The sequence below is a fragment of the Carassius carassius genome, chromosome 29, assembly GCF_963082965.1.
Source record: "Carassius carassius chromosome 29, fCarCar2.1, whole genome shotgun sequence".
In the NCBI taxonomy this organism is placed as follows: Eukaryota; Metazoa; Chordata; class Actinopteri; order Cypriniformes; family Cyprinidae; genus Carassius; species Carassius carassius.
The window spans coordinates 13,782,993-13,803,072 of record NC_081783.1 but is presented as its reverse complement, the minus strand read 5'-3'; the positions used below and the strand labels follow the sequence as shown (position 1 = coordinate 13,803,072).

The window sequence follows — 20,080 nt, the reverse complement described above, 5'->3', positions numbered from 1 at the left end:
GGGAAGCGTCTGTGGATTTCTGTTATTATTATCATTTTCGTAGTGAACATAAACATTAGCCTTTAATTGTGCAGGATGAGCGCGCAGCAGATGTTGAAAGTGTTCGTCACGAGACGCATTCCGCAGGAGGGTATGAAAATACTCAAAAAAGCCGGGATGTACGAAACTTTATATGATCTTGTATGCATGCATTGTATGCGGATTTAGCGTGTATAAAATGTCTTGACATGCTTTCCCTGTAGTGTTACTGAGATGCACAGATTTTAGGAGCAGTTTTTGTTCATTTCAATGCCTCTATTATCCATTATGTGCATTGCAGGTGTAATTTGTCAGTGTGGGACTCCGATGAGCCCGTGCCCCGGGCAGAGCTCCTGAAGGGGGTGGCAGGTGCTCATGGGCTTCTCTGTTTACTCTCTGACAAAATTGATGCTGAGGTCTTGAATGCAGCTGGTAAGGCAAACCTCTTGTTCCACTTTATAACAACTGCAGGTGGTGATACTGATTTAGTAATTCTGATAACACGCTTTGAATATTCTCAGGACCCAACTTGAAAGTGATCAGCACTCTCTCTGTGGGATTTGACCATCTTGCCGTAGATGAGATAAAGAAACGGTAAGTTTGTGTTTCTGTAAGCCATTAGATTTGACCCCAGAAAGTGAGAAAATGGACAGTGGATCGATGATGATGGATCACAGTAAGGACGTTTACACAATTTAAACAGATGTACTATCTTTCTTCACCCCAGAGGGATACGGGTAGGCTACACTCCTGATGTTTTAACGGATGCTACTGCTGAGCTGACGGTGGCTCTGCTCTTGGCCACAGCCCGACGTCTTCCCGAGGGTGTGGAGGAAGTGAAAAAGTCAGTCCAACACCTTTTCTAATACATCGTGTCATATATCACAGCTCTGCAGTTCCAAATGTTCAGCAGACTTAAAGGGAAAGTTCATCCAAAAATGGAAATTTTGTATTCATTTATACACTTTCTCCTGAGGAGCACAGAAGAAGATATTCAGAAGAATGTTGGTATCTAAACGTGTATGTTCCCCTTGACTTCCATTGTTTGGACAAAAAATAATATCAGGCAATGGAAACTGAAACTGGTTGGTTACCAATGTGACGTGAAATATCTTCATTTGTGATCCTCAAAAAAAAAAAAAAAAAAAAAAAGACACGAGGGTGAGTAAATGAGAGAATTTAAAATTTTTGGGTGGACTATCCCTTTAATGTTTAATAAGTATGATCTTTATAAACAAACGGTCAGTATCCCTGTAATATGCCAGTTTTTTGGCATATTTCCCATCTCTCTCAGTGGCGGCTGGAGTACATGGAAGCCTCTGTGGCTGTGTGGTTACGGTCTTTCAGACAGTACTGTTGGGGTGATTGGTTTGGGCCGCATAGGTACAGTATGAATTATTCATTTTTTCTCTCTCTACCTTAAAATAAGGTACCTATGCATCTGCTCTACTATGTACACCATCTGTTCTTTTAATAAAGTGACTAATTCAGTGATAAAATAGTGAAAACAAGTCACTTTACACATAAGCAGCTTGTTACCATATGTAGTGTGATCTCTCTGGAGAATTGCTTTAATACTTACTTTTAGACTTAATCATTATAGGGAGAATTAAATTGACTCTAATGCCTCGTTTACACTGCAGGTCTTGATGCCCAATTTTGATTTGATGCCTATATCCGTTTTTTTGACCATCTGTTTACTTGTTCTTTCAATTGAGACCCGTATCTGATATATTTTTACACCATGGATGAGGCCTGAAACTGATCTCAAAATATCTGAATGCATGTGTTTTTTTCCTTGTTTACATGGTCCTAGAACACATTCAATCTTTCACATGAGCAAAAAAATCTGAATTGGGTCACATTTAACTGACAGTGTAAACAAGGCTTAAATAAATTTGTTTAAATGACGATTTGTAGGTTTGGCTATTGCAAGGCGACTAAAGCCTTTTGGAGTGAAGAGACTACTGTACACAGGCAGACAACCCAAACCTCAGGCCCAAGAGGTTGATGGGGAATATGGTAAGAAAAGACAAGAAATTGCCTGAAGAAACTCTATCCAGTAGTCAACATCTAAAGTGGATCAAAACCTTTCACTGTATATGAATTCAGATGCAATAAAACTATTTTGAGGGGATGAGAAGATTGTATGATGGCCTCTTTTTTTATCGTCACTCAGTGCCTCTAGACACTCTGGTGAGAGAGAGTGATTTTGTGGTGGTGTCCTGTTCTTTGACTCCCGACACTCAAGGCCTTTGTGACAAAACCTTCTTCAGCAAGATGAAGAAAACTTCAATCTTTATCAACACCAGCAGGTGAAAAACAAAGCAGAGAGGCAGTGGAACATGTTCGATCGGTTCACATATTTTTCTTTTACTACTTTGCAGAGTTATCAATTTCTCCTCAAATCAATACTAAACTGAAAAATACTGTTTTCTCTTTTCTCTAGAGGGGCGGTTGTGAATCAAAAGGACTTGTTTGAAGCCCTCAGCAGTGGTCAGATTGCAGCAGCTGGACTTGATGTTACAACCCCTGAACCTCTGCCCACCAACCACCCACTGCTGACCCTTAAAAACTGTGGTGAGTGAAAGGAAGCTTTTAAATCTCAATAGTGCTCTTGGTTATTCACTTCAATTGTTTTTTTTTGCCATGTATTACTAGAAAAACCTTGTCTAACTCAGTTTTCCTTTGTCTTACAGTGGTTCTCCCTCATATTGGCAGTGCCATCTACTTCACACGTGGTGTCATGAGTGAACTGACAGCAAACAACTTGCTGGCAGGCCTGACAGGCTCTGAAATGCCCAGTGAGCTGAAACTGTAATGCTCTGAAACGTAGATGCCATATTATGTCATTATATGAATGGAGAAGTCAGCAGCGTAAATCTATCAATTAACTGCACTGCATTAACTACATGAGATTAGAAGGGATAAAACATGTATTATCATCATCTCACTTGAATAATCTTAATCATGACTGGAACAAAGATGACACGATTTGATATTTTAAACATGCACATTTGATCTACTGTGATATTGCCCATTCAAAGTCAACACTCAAATGTCCTTATACACTCCAAGCTAAAGTAGAATCAATGTTATACATTTTTAATTTTTAACAATAAAGGATTTAATGAAACTCCTGTATTAGACATATATCGAAGAAACACAGCTTTTGTTGGGGAAACAGTTGAACCACGTTTTCAAGACATTGGGATATGAATGTCATTGTAATTACATTGATTTCGTTGAAAACTTAAAATGTCCATAGCATGTTTAGTTTTTACCCTCATTACACAGTTATAAATGAAACCAAATGTATAAATGGAAACTACTGGGATTTTAAACTTACATTAAAGCAAAGTAAATGTTATAAAGCCAATCCAAGTTTAAGTCTTGACAACAGTGGGAATAATTGATCATTGTGATAACATTCTTGTAGACATCTCCTTTTTGCCATAGTTTTCAATTGAGATTAGATGACAACAAATCAAGTACATTCAATTGCATCCAGTAAAAAATATAAAATAACAGAAATGACAAAATTACACCATCTCTTCATTAACTGCTGTGGTAAGTGACTCAGTGCAGCATCGTCCAGGTCCTGCATGCTCATCTCTTAGGGAAAGATTCTCTCTCCGGTGAAGTTTCATATGCTGTCAAGCTTCTTCAAAACATAAGGTGCTGAAAAACAGAAACCAACTTATTTTAACCATCATAAACCTTTGAATTGGCATTAAGAGACTGCTCTGTTTGACAGAGTTGAATAAGCTCTAACTATACTTAAAAGACGACCTCTATCATTCATAGCCATAGGCTCCATGGAAATGATACGAAGCGGAATAGATTATTAATTAATACACCTCACACTGTGCCTCGAGAAACTAATAATAATAATAACAAAAACTTGGAATGAGATGATGTTAGTTTTAAAACGATCAAGCGCGCAAATGCATGCATGAAGCGCATGGACACTCACCGACTCGCAGAAGCGCAACATAGATCAAAAAGTTGCGAACAGACGTGATGACATCCTCGCGCATTTTTTTCTTCATCTCCTCCGGGTCCATCTTCGGCCCTAGTCCCTCGATTTTAAGCATGTTTAAGATGAAATCAAGGATTATATGTGCCTCAAATGATCGCTTCAAGTCACATTCAATCCAAAAGGCATGCGAGAAGGGAAATACGTCAGTTTGGACCTTGCTTTTAGGACCCCCGCTATTAGCCTACTACATATTGCCTGATATTAAGTCGGGTATTGTCACGATGAATACATGATTGAAAATAATGCATTCCTAATAACATCTTATGATATCTCAAGGTGCATATATACTACAAGTTTTTAAAAATACGTTTTTAGAAAAAATACGTTTAAAATGTGCGATTTTTTATTCAGGCCATATGTAAACCAGCACTTCGTGTCACAGCTCATTGTTTTGATTTTTGGTGCGCGCTTGTTGTGAATTGCCTCTTTTCAACGTTACCTGTGCCGTGTATACGTTACAAAACGAATAACTTTATTGGTTTTAATTATTTATACAGACATTATCAAATATCTTCTGGCGTTTATTTGGTATCCGGTGGCACTAAAGCCTTTTTAAAAACACAAAGATTGTAGCTGCATGTAATTTACCTACAAAAGTCCATATTGTATTTAGTAGATCATGGAGCACAATGGACTGCTGTCCACTAACGCTTGTCAGACAAATCTAAAATGGGTTAATGGATGCACTGAGACGTCGCCCATCTGTTTACCCAATAAACGTAAACGAAATGATGTGAATACTGTAAATGGCCACGAAGAGGATGGTCCCAAGGGGGTTCCCTCCAAAGAGGGCTTGAGGAAACGTAAGTATGACTCTTGGTTCAGGACATAAGTGTAGAATAGGTTAGAGAATTTAATACAAATCAGATTTAGAACTAAGGTCTCAAAGTCCTTAAAAATAATTAAATCAAATGTAAATGTACTGATAAAAACATAATAAAAATATTATGTTAATAATTAATTAATAATAATTATTATTAATTAATAATAATTATTATTAATTAATAATAATTAATTATGTTAATAGCAGTCACTATTCTAATTCTATTCTTTAAAAAAAAATCGAACTACCTTTCTAATCTTTTTGTATTCTATTTTCTTTTCATTTACTATACAATTATAAAAAGGACCTCTATCACTAGCTTGCTCTATTCTTTTTCTATTCTATCTGTTTTTTATTTATTATATTATTTAAAAGCCCTTGCTACATGTACTGCGTTTAAGCTAACTGAGACTTGTTATAGCACTTATATATATCATTGCTGTCTTGTTGTTTTTGATTGCTACCATTGTCATCATTTGTAGGTCGCTTTGGATAAAAGTGTCTGCTAAATGACTAAATGTAAAAATTTGACATTATTACACTATTATGTCCCTTATCCTTGTTGTACTGTATCAATATAGACCATTTTTTCAATAATTGTATTACTATTCATTTTCTTTTTGTATATTTTGTATTTTTTTTTACTAGAAGCACAGAAGCTAAACCAGATTTCTTGTTTGTAACTAATAGTTTGCAGTAAATACCTTGCTGTGAATCTCATTTTGATCTTCTACAATTGCTAATAGAATATGCATGAAGTATTTTAAATTATTAACCTAAACCAACATCAGTCTGTCATTTAGCAGTTCCAGTTGCCTTGTTTATGACTGTTTAATGTTGTTAGGCTTTGAGTATTTACTATATTGATAACATTTGTATTAGGACAAAATTGTCATTCATTTGACTCCTGTGAATTACTTCTAGGTGGTTTTGTCTTGATTGATGGCCAGAGAGGTGTGTTCTACTCTGAGAGTTGGGAGCCTAATGGCAGCACTTTATACCTGCCTGTAAATGGCACTTTGTTAGCCAACATCGAAAAATATGATCAGATCAGCTTTGAGCAGGGCTGCTTCTGCATTGGCAATGCAGCAGGTGGATTTCAACAGAAGATCCAAGGTAGTCCTCATTAGTTTGTTTGAACAATATTGTAGATAGAATTTGTAGTAGCCTGGTTATTTCAAGTCTGCATTGCCTGCGGACATCTTTTCTAGTAATTTAAAACTACTTATACGAGAATCTCTTTTTGATTATGCAGGTCAAGCGATCCATTGCTGGCGATATAGTGAACGTGAGCGAAAGCTTTTCATTGCACTTTCTTACTTGTTCACAAACTTACAAGTGAGTTTACAGTTTAATATAAAAAAATTGTCTATGCATTAAGGTATGGCAGTTTATGTCTTCTCATCATAAATGTGTGTTTTCCTTCTTTATTCTGTAGGTGTTCCAGGAAGTCATTAGCACTCTTGATTGTCTCTGAGGATTCTGAGGACACACAGTGCCATCTCAACTAAAAAGCATAGACCAATCCTATTTCATTTAGTGTAGTCCAGACATTTCTCTTCTGTTACAATGTCTTTTTTAAACATTATTCTACATATTGTGATAATGAGTTATCATATATATGTGCCTTTTTGACACATCAGTATATTTCTGTTCTGTGCTGTTACAGCGCTTTCAGTGAGTCGACGCTGAAAGATATCAACCATGTTTGATATCTAAAAAAGTGTATTTAGTTAAGCAATGACTTTATATTCCATAAATGTGGATACTGATTTGTTTTGCATTGCAAACAATATTGTAAGTGATCTTGAAGCCTCTGTTATTGCTGTGAACCAAAACATGACATAAAATCACTGTATTGTAGATGCCTTTCAAGCTTGTTGCTGATTTTGTGCACATAATTTGTACTCTAAAAATGTTTGACCTGCTACATTGCTGTTGTATGTGTTTTACGATTTGCTTTTTTTGTGACTTTTTATATATTTTTTACAATAAAATGGAAGACTAAATCCATTCAATCTGTTGCTGTTTCTTAAAAATTAAGATTGTCGACATTTTGTGTTGCATGTAAATGAGTGTGTTTCTTTATGGGAACAGATTTGGAGAAATTTACCATTCCATCACTTCTTCACCAACGGATGATTTGCAGTAAATGGTCGCCGTTAGAATGAGAGTTCGATAAACATTTGATAAACATCTCGCAATCCACAAGTAATCTACTCCATTTCATAATTTAATTAAAGCTGTGTGTGTGTTTGTAAGAAACATATTCATCATAAAGACATTTTTAACTTCAAACACCATTGCTTCCGACAAAAATATATTTTCTTTATCCATGATGTTGCTTTCTCCAATGAAAAACTCATCTCTTTTGAATCAGGAGAGAAATATGCACAGATCAAGCACTGTTTACAAGCCAAAATAGTCAGAATTGAAAGTTTAATGTTCAACCCCTTTTTTTGTGATGGATGTTTTTCACAAACACACAGCTTTTCACTTTTCATGTCATGTTGTAATGTTTTTATCAGCTGTTTGGATTCTCATTCTGACAGCACCCATTTATTGCAAAGGATCCACTGGTGAGCAAGTGATGTAATACTAAATTTCTCCAAATCTGTTCCAATGAAGAAACAAACTCCACTTACTCATCTTGAATGGCCTGAGGGTGAGGACATTTTAAGCAAATTTTTGGATGAACTATTGCTTTGAGTCCATTGCGTATCATTTTCTGCTCCTATTCTTCCTCTGTATCTTTTCCCTTGTCATCTCTCACTGTTTATACATCTAAAATTGTGAAATGTTACAAAATTGAATTGGAAATGGGAGAGTGCAAGAGGCTTATATCATTGTTCCGTTACTCTTAAAATTGCTCGGCCTTGGTAAAGTTTGCTCAAGTATAGACCAGTTCATTCTAGAAGCTGTTCATACTCCCCTTCCTCCATCAGTCTCAGCGGGTAGCTCTCCTTAGATCATTCATTACGTAGATCCAGTGTGAGTCAGAGGGGCTGTTGTCAGACTGCAAAAATAAGATGGAGTGGAGAGACTGGTTGCAGTTTATTTGTTCTTCATGCCTTTTCATGAGGTGAATGAGTGAATGTAATATCTTACGCAATACAAGATTATAAGCTATTTCTCTTTCAAAAAGGAGTAAATTAAGGCTTCATTACTCTGAACTGCCATTTAAAATGGTATTATACAAGTTATACAGTGTGTACAATGGCTATTAATGTTTTAAATGAGTTTTTTAACTGAACTGCTCAGCTTTAATGGTAATTTTGAGAGTACAGCAACTCTATTTGTGCTAAAAGCAACTGGCTGATGGTGAATGTTCCAGTCATTATGGCTCACAGAGGGGTTGTAAACACAGCTGGCAGCCAAGATTCACTTGCAGTTTGGTGCAAAAAAACCTTATTGGCACCAGTCTAAATGATTTGTTACTTTTAGAGCTGAGAACACAAGTGAAAACTGCACCATTAATGCTAAAAATGAAGATTGGAATTTTTAATTTGATATAGAACTGACAATAAAGACTGAAATCGCTCTTTCAGTCACCCATTCAATATAAAATCTCTGTTAGTGCATGTTGTAAATGTCATTATAATCATGACAATTGAATGTAATAATTTTTATGGTTTTTACACATGCAAACTCAAAAGCTTTGTAGTTCATCTCTTTGAACACTAGACTGCAGCGTAACACAAGCCATCTCCCATGATGCTTTAACAGAGAGGTTAACCTATACATGAAATTCAAGTCTGGATATCAAACCATATGTAATGCACCTTGCACCCTGTAGTATACAATGCACTATATAAAAAAAGACAAAAAACACCTTCACCTGTGTGTCGTTATTGTCTCTGAGAGAAAATTCTCCACACAAATATCAAGCTTGACCATAGGAGCTCGACCTATTTTTTTTTTACTTCACTGTTATATAGCTAACTAGAATATTGGGGATTTCTACCCCGCTACTAAAACCCAGCACAAAAAGAGGCTTTTTTCCAGCTCTAACTCCTCTCAGGTGGGATTAAAACAGTACGCACGCTTCATTAAAGACAGCAGATGCCTGTGTGCCTCCAGTGAGGATAGAGTATTTAGCTTTCTGTCATCGACTGCTAGAACTCTCTCATCCTCTGTTTTAGCTGGCGAGGGGCATTGAAAAGCCCTAACTCTGAGTTTCTTCCTTTCTATCTGAGAATCTGATTAAATGAGGCCTGGTTGGCTCTGACAGATACCGAGTGCTGGTGTGGTGATGAGAAAATGAGCTCTTTATCACGGCCTGAGAGAGTGAGTCGGCATGTTTAGTGGGGATGAGATTTGCTCAATTCAAAAGCTTCTACGTGTTCACCAACTAAACTCAGATTTTGCACTTAAACATTCGATGTGGGTATATGTTTAGTTAAATTGAGATTTAAATCATTTTGAATTTAACACTGCCTATTTATCCAGCTAATACGCCATTAAAGAGGATATTGCTATTGGGATAATGGCAATTATTATGATAATGGCTTATACGTCTATTATGTTTTCTCCGACTGCGGGATAACATTTTGGTTAGTTGCACATAAGGGAATACTAACAATTTATGTGTTTCTTTGTCCTTAACTTGAACTCAGTACAAAAACGAGTGTATGAACTAAAACTTATGGTAGTCATTTGATTTCTTCAATCCACAAGTATGTAATTTAAAGGTTAAATATCTGAATCAATAACTGTTAAATGGGTCAGATGTGACATGCACCCACCCACCCAGTTTTTTATTTTTGTATTTTGTTATATCATTTCCCCTTTCTCATATGAGCCATTCTTAGATGCTTGTCTGTGTGATGTCACATAGACCCAGGCCCCTCCCACAATTGTTGATTGACTAGCATTCCAAATTACATGACAAAAATTGTAGTTAGAACTTAATCCATTACTTTACACATTTTAGGTAATGTAATCAGACTACTTTTGGATTACTTTTGATTGTAATTTATCATTGATAATTGTGTACCTAAGACTAAGAAAATATATTCCATTCGTTGTAATTTACATGTTATGTCAAGGTTTCCCAAACTGGGTTTTGTAAGTTCAATGAAAAGCTAATAATGTAAAAAAAAAAAAAAAAATTAAAATAAGTCATTTTAAAATAACATCAATCACAATCAATCAATCAATCAATCAATCAATCAATCAATCAAAAAAAAAAAAATCTCCAGATTTTGCGAAATTTTATATATATATATATATATAAATATATATATATTTAATTTGTTTACCTGCATATCATGTGATAATTAACCAACAGAGAACTGTAAACATGCAAATTGTATATGTACTATTATTAAAATATTTATTTTAAATTCTCAGGGTACTTTAACTAAATATATTAGATGAAAGATATTTAGATGACAAAACATTTTTGGAATACATGTAAATGTATGTAAATTATGTAAATGAGAAATAACTGAATTTGTGCAATTTCATGTGTTTTAAAGCTATAGTAATACATGGTTAAATAACTCACTAATTCTAATAAAAATTTATGTTTTCATCAGTAGTTGAAGCTTAATTTTTGGAATCTGATTACGTAATCCATATTATATGTAATCAAGTCACTACACAAATTTATAATCGGCATTACACAAGTTTATAGTCGGCGTTATATAGAGTCTCTCATAAGTTCACATCTTAATGTGAATGATTCATGCCTGAATGTGTTTCATGTAAAAAAATAAAATAATGATAATAATAATAAATGCAATTTTTAATAACATTTTTCAGTCATCAATAATAAATTTTCAATTATATCCAATCATAAAGTTTGGATAAACCCAGCCCTTTTTTCCACAAGCAACTACAAGTTCAGATTCAGATCTGCTACATTTCTAATAATATCTTTCACTCGAATGTACTTCACTCACAATATGGAAAATGTCAAGTAATTTCAAGTCAAGTCAATTTTATTTGTATAATATATATATATACTTTATATTGTATATTATTTTATATTATTTAATGTAATTTTTTTACAATACACATGGCTTCAAAGAGGCTTTGCAGAAAATCATACAAATGTTAATGTTTAATATAATATATAATTTTTTTGTCACATTTAGCAGAGCTGGGTGATAATACAGTTTACATTTACAACAATACAAACAAGCAATCAGTTGGGACTTGCTATACATGATATATTGTTTTACATGAATATATGCACATAAAACGGATTATATTTATTAATCCAGATTTCTACAGTATATAGCGCTGTGTGATAATATAGTTAAAATATATAGCACATTTTGATTTGCTATTTAGTATATGGTTGGATGTATTAAATTCAACTTGAAACATATTTCTCTGAATGATATTATAAACTAAAATATCTGGCTGTAGCTACTCCTGTAACACTTTTTTCATGTAATGATAAACATGTTTCCTGAATACTCCTTCCCTATGCTATTGGTTAGACAAACAGAAAGCCCCACCTCAAACTCACCCCATTGGCTGAAGCGGTGTTGCTATGTCAGGCTGGTCGGGATTATCAAACAAACAAAGCAAGGTTTTCCACAAAGCCTCAGTGTTTACACTTGCAGGGATATCAACATACAGATGGCGTATCATTGTCTCTGCAATGACTTTAACCTTTTAACACTTTACTTTTTAACTTAGCAAGCAGGTTTTAACTTAGCAATCCGGCATGTCACACAGGAGTTGATGGAGGCAACATAAACCTTGTTTAGATATACATTACCTAAAGCCTATTCTGTCTATGATGGAGGTGTTATGCAGTGGAGTAAATGCCTGAAATGAGCTCCACATGGATGTAGAGGCCAGCTGTAAGAGCTTCAGTCTGATGTGACATCAGATCAGTGCTTACAGGCATCTGTGCTTCTCTAGTCAGAGCCAGCTGTCCTATGCTATGATTGAGATCACACCGGCACCTCGTCTGTGCCAGACTAGCAGTGTTTGGCATTCGCCATCAGCCATTATCCAAGACCCTGCAGCTCCTCCATGCACTGCTGCACAAATGCAGTGTAACTGCCATCTGCTGAAAATCCTGTCACAGTCAGAATCTTTTAACCAGTCAGTGCATTAGCCAGTGAATGGATTGCTACAGCACTGTTTTGCGTTGGTGTTCACTTATCGAATGAATCAGGTTTTAGAACGAATCAGTTGAATAAATGATTCAGTGATTCACTCATTAACATGGATCAAATTCTTTGTTTCTGAATGAATCAGCCGTTTGAATGAATCAGTTGAATCTCAATGACTCACTCATTAACATTATTTTATTTTATTTTAATTTCACGTTTAGACTTTTTTTCATGTTTTAAATTCAAATATCAGTATTCAAAGTTTTATGTTAAAAACAAAACAGGCTTATTTATACATCTGTATTGGCAGTTTAAATGCATCCATGTCTCCTTGGAGATATATAAACTGTGTAAATACATGCTATTTCAGATGCATATTCCAGAAATGTTTTCTTATGTTGGAATGAAATATAATACAAAAATACAAAATGGAAGAAATTGTTAAAACTGAAGACAATCTTGCTACTCAAGCTGTGTATGAACATGTTTATATATATTTTTATTTGCTTCTTTTCCATTTTGCATTTACTTGTACTTTCAATACTTAAGAACATTAACGATTTAAAAAATACTTTTTGTACTTATGCTGCGTTCCAGGCAGGTTTTTGAGCCCGTAAGTCACGATTTCAAACCACGACTAACGACTTTGTACCGTTCCAGGCAAGTCACGCCAAACTTCCTGAGCGCAAGGAATTATAGTTAGATTATTAATTTTATTGCAAAAATTATTTTTTGCATATATTCTTTGTTACATTGTCCTAAAATCTATTTTTCAATGGGTACCACTTGCATAAACACTGCATCCGTAGGCAATATTAGTCGTAGGGGCTGCCATTGTTATTTCGCGTGCTGTGTGACATCAGAACTCGGAACTCGGAGTACATCGATCTAGTACGAATTCACGGGTGGGAAGTCACGGGTTTGACTGCCATTCCAGTGCACTTTCACGGGTTTAAGGTTGGAAAAACATGGATTACGTGTTGCCTGGAACGCGGCATTAAGTACAATAAATATCACATACTTTAAGACTTTTACTCAAGTAATATTCTAAATGGTGACTTCATCTACCAAAGTCATTTTCTTGTAAGATATCTGTACTTTTACTTGAGTATGACTTTCAGGTACTTTATACCTTTATACACCACTGTCAACACTGCACACAGGAAAAAAGATCTTCAGTGGATCTTTGGTTTGGTTGAGGTGCTATACCTTTAAGATGGTTCCCCTATGATTGTGAGCCAGCGAACCACTTTTAATGCTATTTAAACCATTTCTTTTGGAGTGTGCATTTAAATGTTGAGGTAGCTGATGGTGTGTTTTAGCCAATAACATTTGCTACTCAATTTGTCAACAGTACTAATAGACATACAGGTGCATCTCAATAAATTAGAAAGTCATGGAAAAGTTAATTTATTTCAGTAATTCAACTCAAATTATTCCAAACAGACTGTGGAAATGTAACACTGGACCTCAGGGAGCTTGGGCTATGAGCTTCTCCACCCTTCCTCCAGACTCTAGGACCTTGGTTTCCAAATGAAATACAAAACTTGCTCTCATCTGAAAAGAGGACTTTGGACCACTTGGCAAGAGTCTAGTTCTTCTTGTCCTTAGCCCAGGTAAGACCCCTCTGACATTGTCTGTGGATCAGCAAATTCCTTGACGCTTCTGTGTGTGGTGGTTCTTGATGCCTTGACCCAGCCTCAGTTCATTCCTTTTTACCCTCCTTGTGAAGGGTATAAATGATTGTCTTCTGAACAACTGTCAGATCAGCAGTCTTCCCCATGATTGTGTAGCCTAGTGAACCAAAATGAGAGACCATTTTGAGGGTTCAGGAAACCTTGCAGGTGTTTTGAGTTGATTAGATAATTGATATGTCACCATATTCTAATTGGTTGAGTTAGTGAATTGGTGGGTTTTTGTTAAATGTGAGCCAAAATCATCACAATTAAAAGAACCAAAGACTTAAACTGAATTACTGAAATTAACTTTTCAAGACATTCTAATTTATTGATATGCACCTGTACATTTGCTAGCTTATTGATAACTTTAATTTCTTGAAATGTTTAAAATTTAATTATTTTCTTCTTTGCCTCTCAACGAAGACGGTCGCATTTTCTCTCCCTCTCCTCCCCCTTACCTTCCCTGCTTTGCTCCTCTCGTCTCATCTATTGTCTTATACTTTGAGAGACTCTCTCCGCACTGCTCTCCAAACAAAAAAATCTAAGAAATCATGGATTTGATGAACTGGTCTCTCAACGCAGTTGACACAATCTTCTCGACGAGAAGCTTGGGTTTGGGGGAACCTGACTGCCCCTCCGGAATGTTCGCAGCTGGCTACACACTGGACGCATGGGAGAGGTGGCGGGTCGTGTGTCTGGTGGCTCTTTCTGTGGAGGACACAGAAAGAGCTATTATATCTAACTATTCGGAACCATGATAACAGGTCTTCTACTGATTGGATTAGACATTACCCTGGTTTATCGAGGAATTCAGGAAACGGTAACAGCTGTCCAAAGCCTCACAAGGCTGTCTGTCATGATTGAAGCAGTGGGCAGAGTAGTCAGCACTGAGACTGGGACCATTAACCGCAATATGGATAACATCACGAAGATAGCTCACGGCTTTGCAAAGGCAAATGGATCGATCCAGAGACCAGAATGGACTAAGAGAGTAGTAGTGTAAATTGGAATCCGGCTACTCGCCCCAAGACCAAACAATCCCAATCTTATCTGCTTTCGGCTCCCCTCAACCAGCACTGGCCTCAGCCAAGGCCGCTGTTGGAACAACAACTCCCCTGGAAGAGCACTGCAGTGAGACACTCTTGCGTTCCTCCCCCCGCTTCCACAGACACCTACTGATTGTTGACTCTGTCTGGGACCTGATCAAGGCTGTCTCCATGGCAACTTGTTGTGTATATCTTGCTGTGTATATCTTGCGGACTGAGGCACCTAGATTTGATGCCAGGAGTAGCGACTCTCCAGGCCTATACGTACAAGAACTTCTACATGGATACACACACATATAAAGATATGCATTCACCCCCCCCCATCCCCCATCCCTCGCTTTCGCTGCTTTGTACCGCCAGTGTGACAAGCGGGTCTTTGACCAAAACCGAGAATGGCTGCAGGACCCGGTGGCTGCTTGCCTGTGCTGGATTACCTCCACCCCCCACTCCCCTCCCCTGTTGCAAGTCGTGTGTTTTTCATGCTGTACTGATTATGTGCTTATGTTGTTGAGGTGTTTTTTCCTGTTCCCACACTGTACTCCACACAGGAGCATAGTCTGGTGGTTGTTTTTTTCTCCTCCCCTCCCTCATGTTATGCTGTATTTCTTCCTCAATTCACTGACTTCCTGTCCTGTCTACTCCCTTCACATATTGCATGTATGGACAGGTTGATGGCAAATTTCATGGTACCTGTGACCAGTGACAATAAAGGGCCACTACTACTACCACCACTACATTAGCAGTGTTGACAACAGTGAATTCTACTACATAACTAATTGTTCACACACATCATGTTGTGATGTTCCCTTCTGCAATACTTGTAGAAGATGTTTCTGTCAGATATACATAAACAACTATGATTTATTCACAAGCCATCTGAATTAACGAACGGAAGCTTCCTAGTAAGTTTTCCTTAAAAATTGCACAGTTACGAGTTTGCAATCACAACTTTAAAAGTGGGAATAGTGAAATTTATGATAGCACGTGGATGCAGCAATCCCCTTTGTAGATGCACGCATGCTTCTGGAGCTCCCCAGTGGATATAAATAAACATGTTTTTAAAACAAAGAACCTTTGAACCTCTGGTCTCCACAGAAATCTTTGTCAGATAATGACACAGAAACTGTCTTTTCTACATATATATGGACCAAAATGAACTCAAAAGGACTTATAAATGAATATCAGTCCATCGCTTCACTCCATATTCATTTATGTGTAACCCACACATTTGACTATCATGTTATAATCACTTATTGTGTATGTCTTTTAATAACTATTGGATAGCTTAAAGACACATATTCATGTTTAGTGTGTACGTGTTCGAATCTGTTAGCTTGAAACAGTCATGACCATCAGTTATTTGTCAAATGTATCATATTCTTGTTATAGGAATCATGTCCAAAATTAGACCCTGCAAGAGCGGGAAAATTCGGACCACATGCTTGATAAGATAACATATGATTTATGATACCCCCGAGCCAAGACAATATCTGATTGGTCAAGACAACATTTGAGGTGTGGCCAACAGGCCAGTTTAAATACTTAGGACACCATAAAATCTTGCTTTTAGTTTTTTAGCTATGCTTCTTAGCTTTTGCTATTAGTCATGTTTGCTTTTAGTTTTAGCTTTGCTTTTGCTATCAGTCATGCCAGCTTTTTAGTATGCTTTTAGCTTTGCTACTAGTCATATTTTAGTCATCACTGTTCTTTGAGCGCGGTTCCAGCGTGCGTCGGCCTGCACGCATGCTGCTACTTAGCCACGATGAGAAGAAACACCACCTAGTCTCGCCAGACTTTACTTCTTTTCTTTTCCGTTTGAGAGTTTCGTGTTCTGAGTTAAGTTTTGTAACGTCTAGTCTCCGACGTCTGACCTCGACTGCCCGTTCAACTTCAACCAGCCACACAACTCCGCGTCTTCAGCCAACGCCCAACCACGGGCTTCCCAAGACGTCACTTCAGCGACTACTGAACTTCCAGCCAATCAGCGACATCGGGAAACCCCCTTTCAACGACAACAAAGGGTCACCTTTACACAGGCAATGTACCTTCAGACATTTGTACTGGTGTATCTAATATAATTCTAACCTCATTGAGGAACTCAATGCGAGGGTTAATTAAGTGATTGATGGCTGTTCATGTCTATGCAATTTTACGTATTGCTGTAAACTTGGGATTCCACATTTCCATTCTCTGAAACTCATCTTTCCCTAACTTTCGATCTTCCTGCAACTTGTGTGAATGTATGAGTGCGTGTACTTTGTGTTAGATTAGTTTATATGTCTTAGATTTATCTAATAAAGCCTTATTCATATTGAAAAGAGAAGTATCTTGTGTTTTGTGCTTATAAGTTAATGTCTTAAACTGCTGATCTTGTTACTGTGCTAATTGATAGTGTTTTCACTATACTTTGGATATTAATATCCAGCGCAGATTTGATGTTAAAGTGTTCAGTGAATGCAGGGCGTCTCAGTGATCAGCCGTGAAACAGTGATTCTGTTCAAATTCCCTTTAAAATCTTAAATGATTCCCTTTGAGCTAAATTGACATGTTTCCCTTACAGCAGCTATACTTTCTTTCTCTGAAACCAATTGAGAGTTTCCTTGGCTGAGTGTTTGGAATCATTGTCTCACTGGAATGTCCACCTTCATTTCATCTTGATCTTCATCATCCTGGTAGATGGCAGCAGATTTTTAACAAGAATGTCTCATTTTTTTTCATTCATCCGTCCTTCAGTTATATGATTTTTCATGTGCTACACTATGATATTTTGGGGTAAAATGCAGTGCCATTTGACCTCCAAACATCCAAAGAGTATAATTTTGGTCTCATCTGACCAGACTATATTCTCCCAGTATTTCACAGGCTTGTCTAAATGTTGTGCAGCTAACTTTTAACAAGCTTCATGCTTTTTCTTCAACAATAGAGCCTTGCTTGGTGAGCGTGCATACAGGCTATGGCAGATGAGTGCATTGCTTATTGTACTTATTATTTTCTTTAAAAAAAATTGTACCTGCTAATTCCAGGTCTTTCTGAAGCCCTCCACAAGTGATCCTTCTAATAATTATTTTCACTCTTTTAATTATTTTCCTGGTTGTGGCCGGTTTATGGTTGAAATGATGTTCTTTCCATTTCCGGATTATGGCCAAAACAGTTCTCATTGTAATATTCAGAAGTAAAGAAATCCTTCTGTAACCAATGCCATCAGAATGTTTTCCAACAATAAGGTTGAGAAGATCTCGACAAAAGCTCTTTACTTTTACCCATCATGAAATGTTTCTTGTGTGACACATTGGTCATGAGACTCGTTTTTATAGGCCATAATTTGAGACTAAACCAGCTAATCTATATTTACACTGACTAGGCTTTCAATGCCTTTTTGCACCTCCCTTTCTTCATGTGTTCAATACTTTTTCCCTGTGTCATTCTATTTTATTACACAGAACTTAATTTTTGAACTTATTTGTTTTGCTTTCTTTGTATGCATGGGTTACTTGGATTGTTACAGACATCTGGTGAAAATTTCATGTCAACAGCACCTTTGGAAATGTATTTACTGAGACAAATGGTAATGTTTTCAATACTTATTTTACCCGCTGTACAGCAGTCACCAAATAAACCTTATCTGAAATTCATGAGTATTTAGATTTCGATCGGATTCTGCCATACAAAGTTAGGTTAAGAGTTACATATCTGACAGTTTATGGATTAAGAGTCAAATTCATCTAGAGCAGTGGTTCCCAACCTTTTTAGCTCGCGGCCCACACAACCACACACATATGTTTGCGCGGCCCACTTCAAAAAAAATTAACTGACCCTGCTATTGTTGGGTTAATAACATAGTACTCAGAAGCTAGATTGTTAACTGTATTTATTGAATGAACTAGGGCTGTGTGATATGGACGGAAAAAAAAAACAATCCTGATTTCTTTGATCAATTTTGCGATACGCTTTTACATTCATAAATGCATTCAGGATTTGAAACATATGTCCAAAAGAAAACCAATTAGAGCTTTATAAAAAAATTGTAACGTCTCTAGAACAGACATAAGTCAAAATTATCACTTTAGTAAAGATGTAACAAAATGTATAGACTTATGGCAAAAAAAAAATCCCGTGTCCAGGGACTTTTTTCTTTTTTGCCATGCATTGTTCATAGAGCTCATTAATTGTAATGGTGCCTCAGGTGTTTGCAGTGTGTATACATGTGTATGCGGTCAGCAGCGAGAGCGCATAAATATAACGCGAAAGCACATTAAAATAATGCACGAGCGCGAATCTCTCTGTTCGCAGGCAGATTTCCTTTGCGCTGTCACAAAACCAGACGTGCTTGCTCAGATACACGCTGCTCTGGTCCGGAGAGAGGGTGCGCACTTAAAACGTGTCTCCTCTCACTTAAACTGAGTCCTGTGCGCTCACAACTCTCTCTATGCTCATGTGTTAGATATTAATTATTTTCGCACATTTTTATTTCTAGCCTTTTACCGCGTGCAGTGTGAACGCTCTGATCCGTTAACATGGGCTCTGAAAAAAAGACGCATCACAGACAGTGTGAACTTGGAGTTAGGCTTATGCCCAGTCTGTTCTGTTCTCGCGATAGAGGCGCTGCATTCTGATTGGATCGGATAGCAAGCATACTGCAGGAGGTCAGGGCCGCGGAAAATTGTGCTATAAAGCTATTCAGCAAGCTCGAATAGTGGAAGCATAGTAACAGTTTAATATTTCTTTTTTGTTATTTAATTATATATATGAAATGATGTTATGTTATGACATTACATATATTAACAATATTATTTATTTTAATAGTAATTGGCGGCCCACCTGCAATACCACCGCGACCCACTAGGGGGCCGCGGACCACAGGTTGAAAACCACTGATCTAGAGGTCCCTTTTTTATACAGCTAACTACATTGTATGCATAAATTACTGTTCAAAAGTTTTGGGTCTGTAAGAAATCTAATGCTTGTAAAGGCTTCATGTATGTTTTATTCAGATTTATTCATGTTTAGGAAAAGTTACATTTTAAGCAGCCAATTTCAGTGTCACATGATCCTTTAGAACCTATTCTATTCTGATTTGGTGAAAACAGTTTTAATGCATGAATAACAACATAAATACTGTGCACTGACCCCAAACCTTTAAACGATAGTGTATTTTTTTTATATTAATCTTATTTAAAGTAAAAATGCTAGTTCATTGCCTCTATTTACTGAATTGTAAATGTGCATTAAAAACCAGAACAATTGTTGTCACAGAAAAAAATATATATTTAAGCGACTACCATTGCTGTAAGTTTGGTTTGATACTCCCCAGAACTGGTTTGTACAGATTCACTTGTATTCCTAGCACATTTGAAGCAGCTTGTCGCATATGATAACGGTTATCACACATATGC

General features: G+C 36.7%; 3 protein-coding genes across 3 annotated transcripts; 2 read left to right on the top strand and 1 right to left on the bottom strand.

Annotated features, from left to right (window-relative positions):
* Positions 1-25: 25 nt before the first annotated feature.
* Positions 26-3,154, top strand: grhpra (glyoxylate reductase/hydroxypyruvate reductase a). Its single transcript, XM_059515920.1, has 9 exons — positions 26-158; positions 320-450; positions 540-612; positions 746-862; positions 1,313-1,401; positions 1,939-2,040; positions 2,198-2,333; positions 2,468-2,598; positions 2,718-3,154. The coding sequence occupies exons 1-9, from the start codon at positions 76-78 to the stop codon at positions 2,837-2,839; spliced, it is 984 nt and encodes a 327-aa protein (XP_059371903.1). The 5' UTR covers positions 26-75; the 3' UTR covers positions 2,840-3,154.
* A 310-nt stretch (positions 3,155-3,464) lies between these two features.
* Positions 3,465-4,209, bottom strand: LOC132109656 (mitochondrial import receptor subunit TOM5 homolog). The gene is made up of 2 exons (XM_059515919.1): positions 3,995-4,209; positions 3,465-3,699 (listed from the first exon to the last, which is right to left on the bottom strand). The coding sequence occupies exons 1-2, from the start codon at positions 4,113-4,115 to the stop codon at positions 3,665-3,667; spliced, it is 156 nt and encodes a 51-aa protein (XP_059371902.1). The 5' UTR covers positions 4,116-4,209; the 3' UTR covers positions 3,465-3,664.
* A 135-nt stretch (positions 4,210-4,344) lies between these two features.
* Positions 4,345-6,855, top strand: si:dkey-109l4.3 (uncharacterized protein LOC559137 homolog). Its single transcript, XM_059515918.1, has 4 exons — positions 4,345-4,863; positions 5,808-5,999; positions 6,139-6,221; positions 6,322-6,855. Exons 1-4 carry the CDS (start codon positions 4,680-4,682, stop codon positions 6,358-6,360), a joined length of 498 nt encoding a protein of 165 aa, XP_059371901.1. The 5' UTR covers positions 4,345-4,679; the 3' UTR covers positions 6,361-6,855.
* Positions 6,856-20,080: the final 13,225 nt, after the last annotated feature.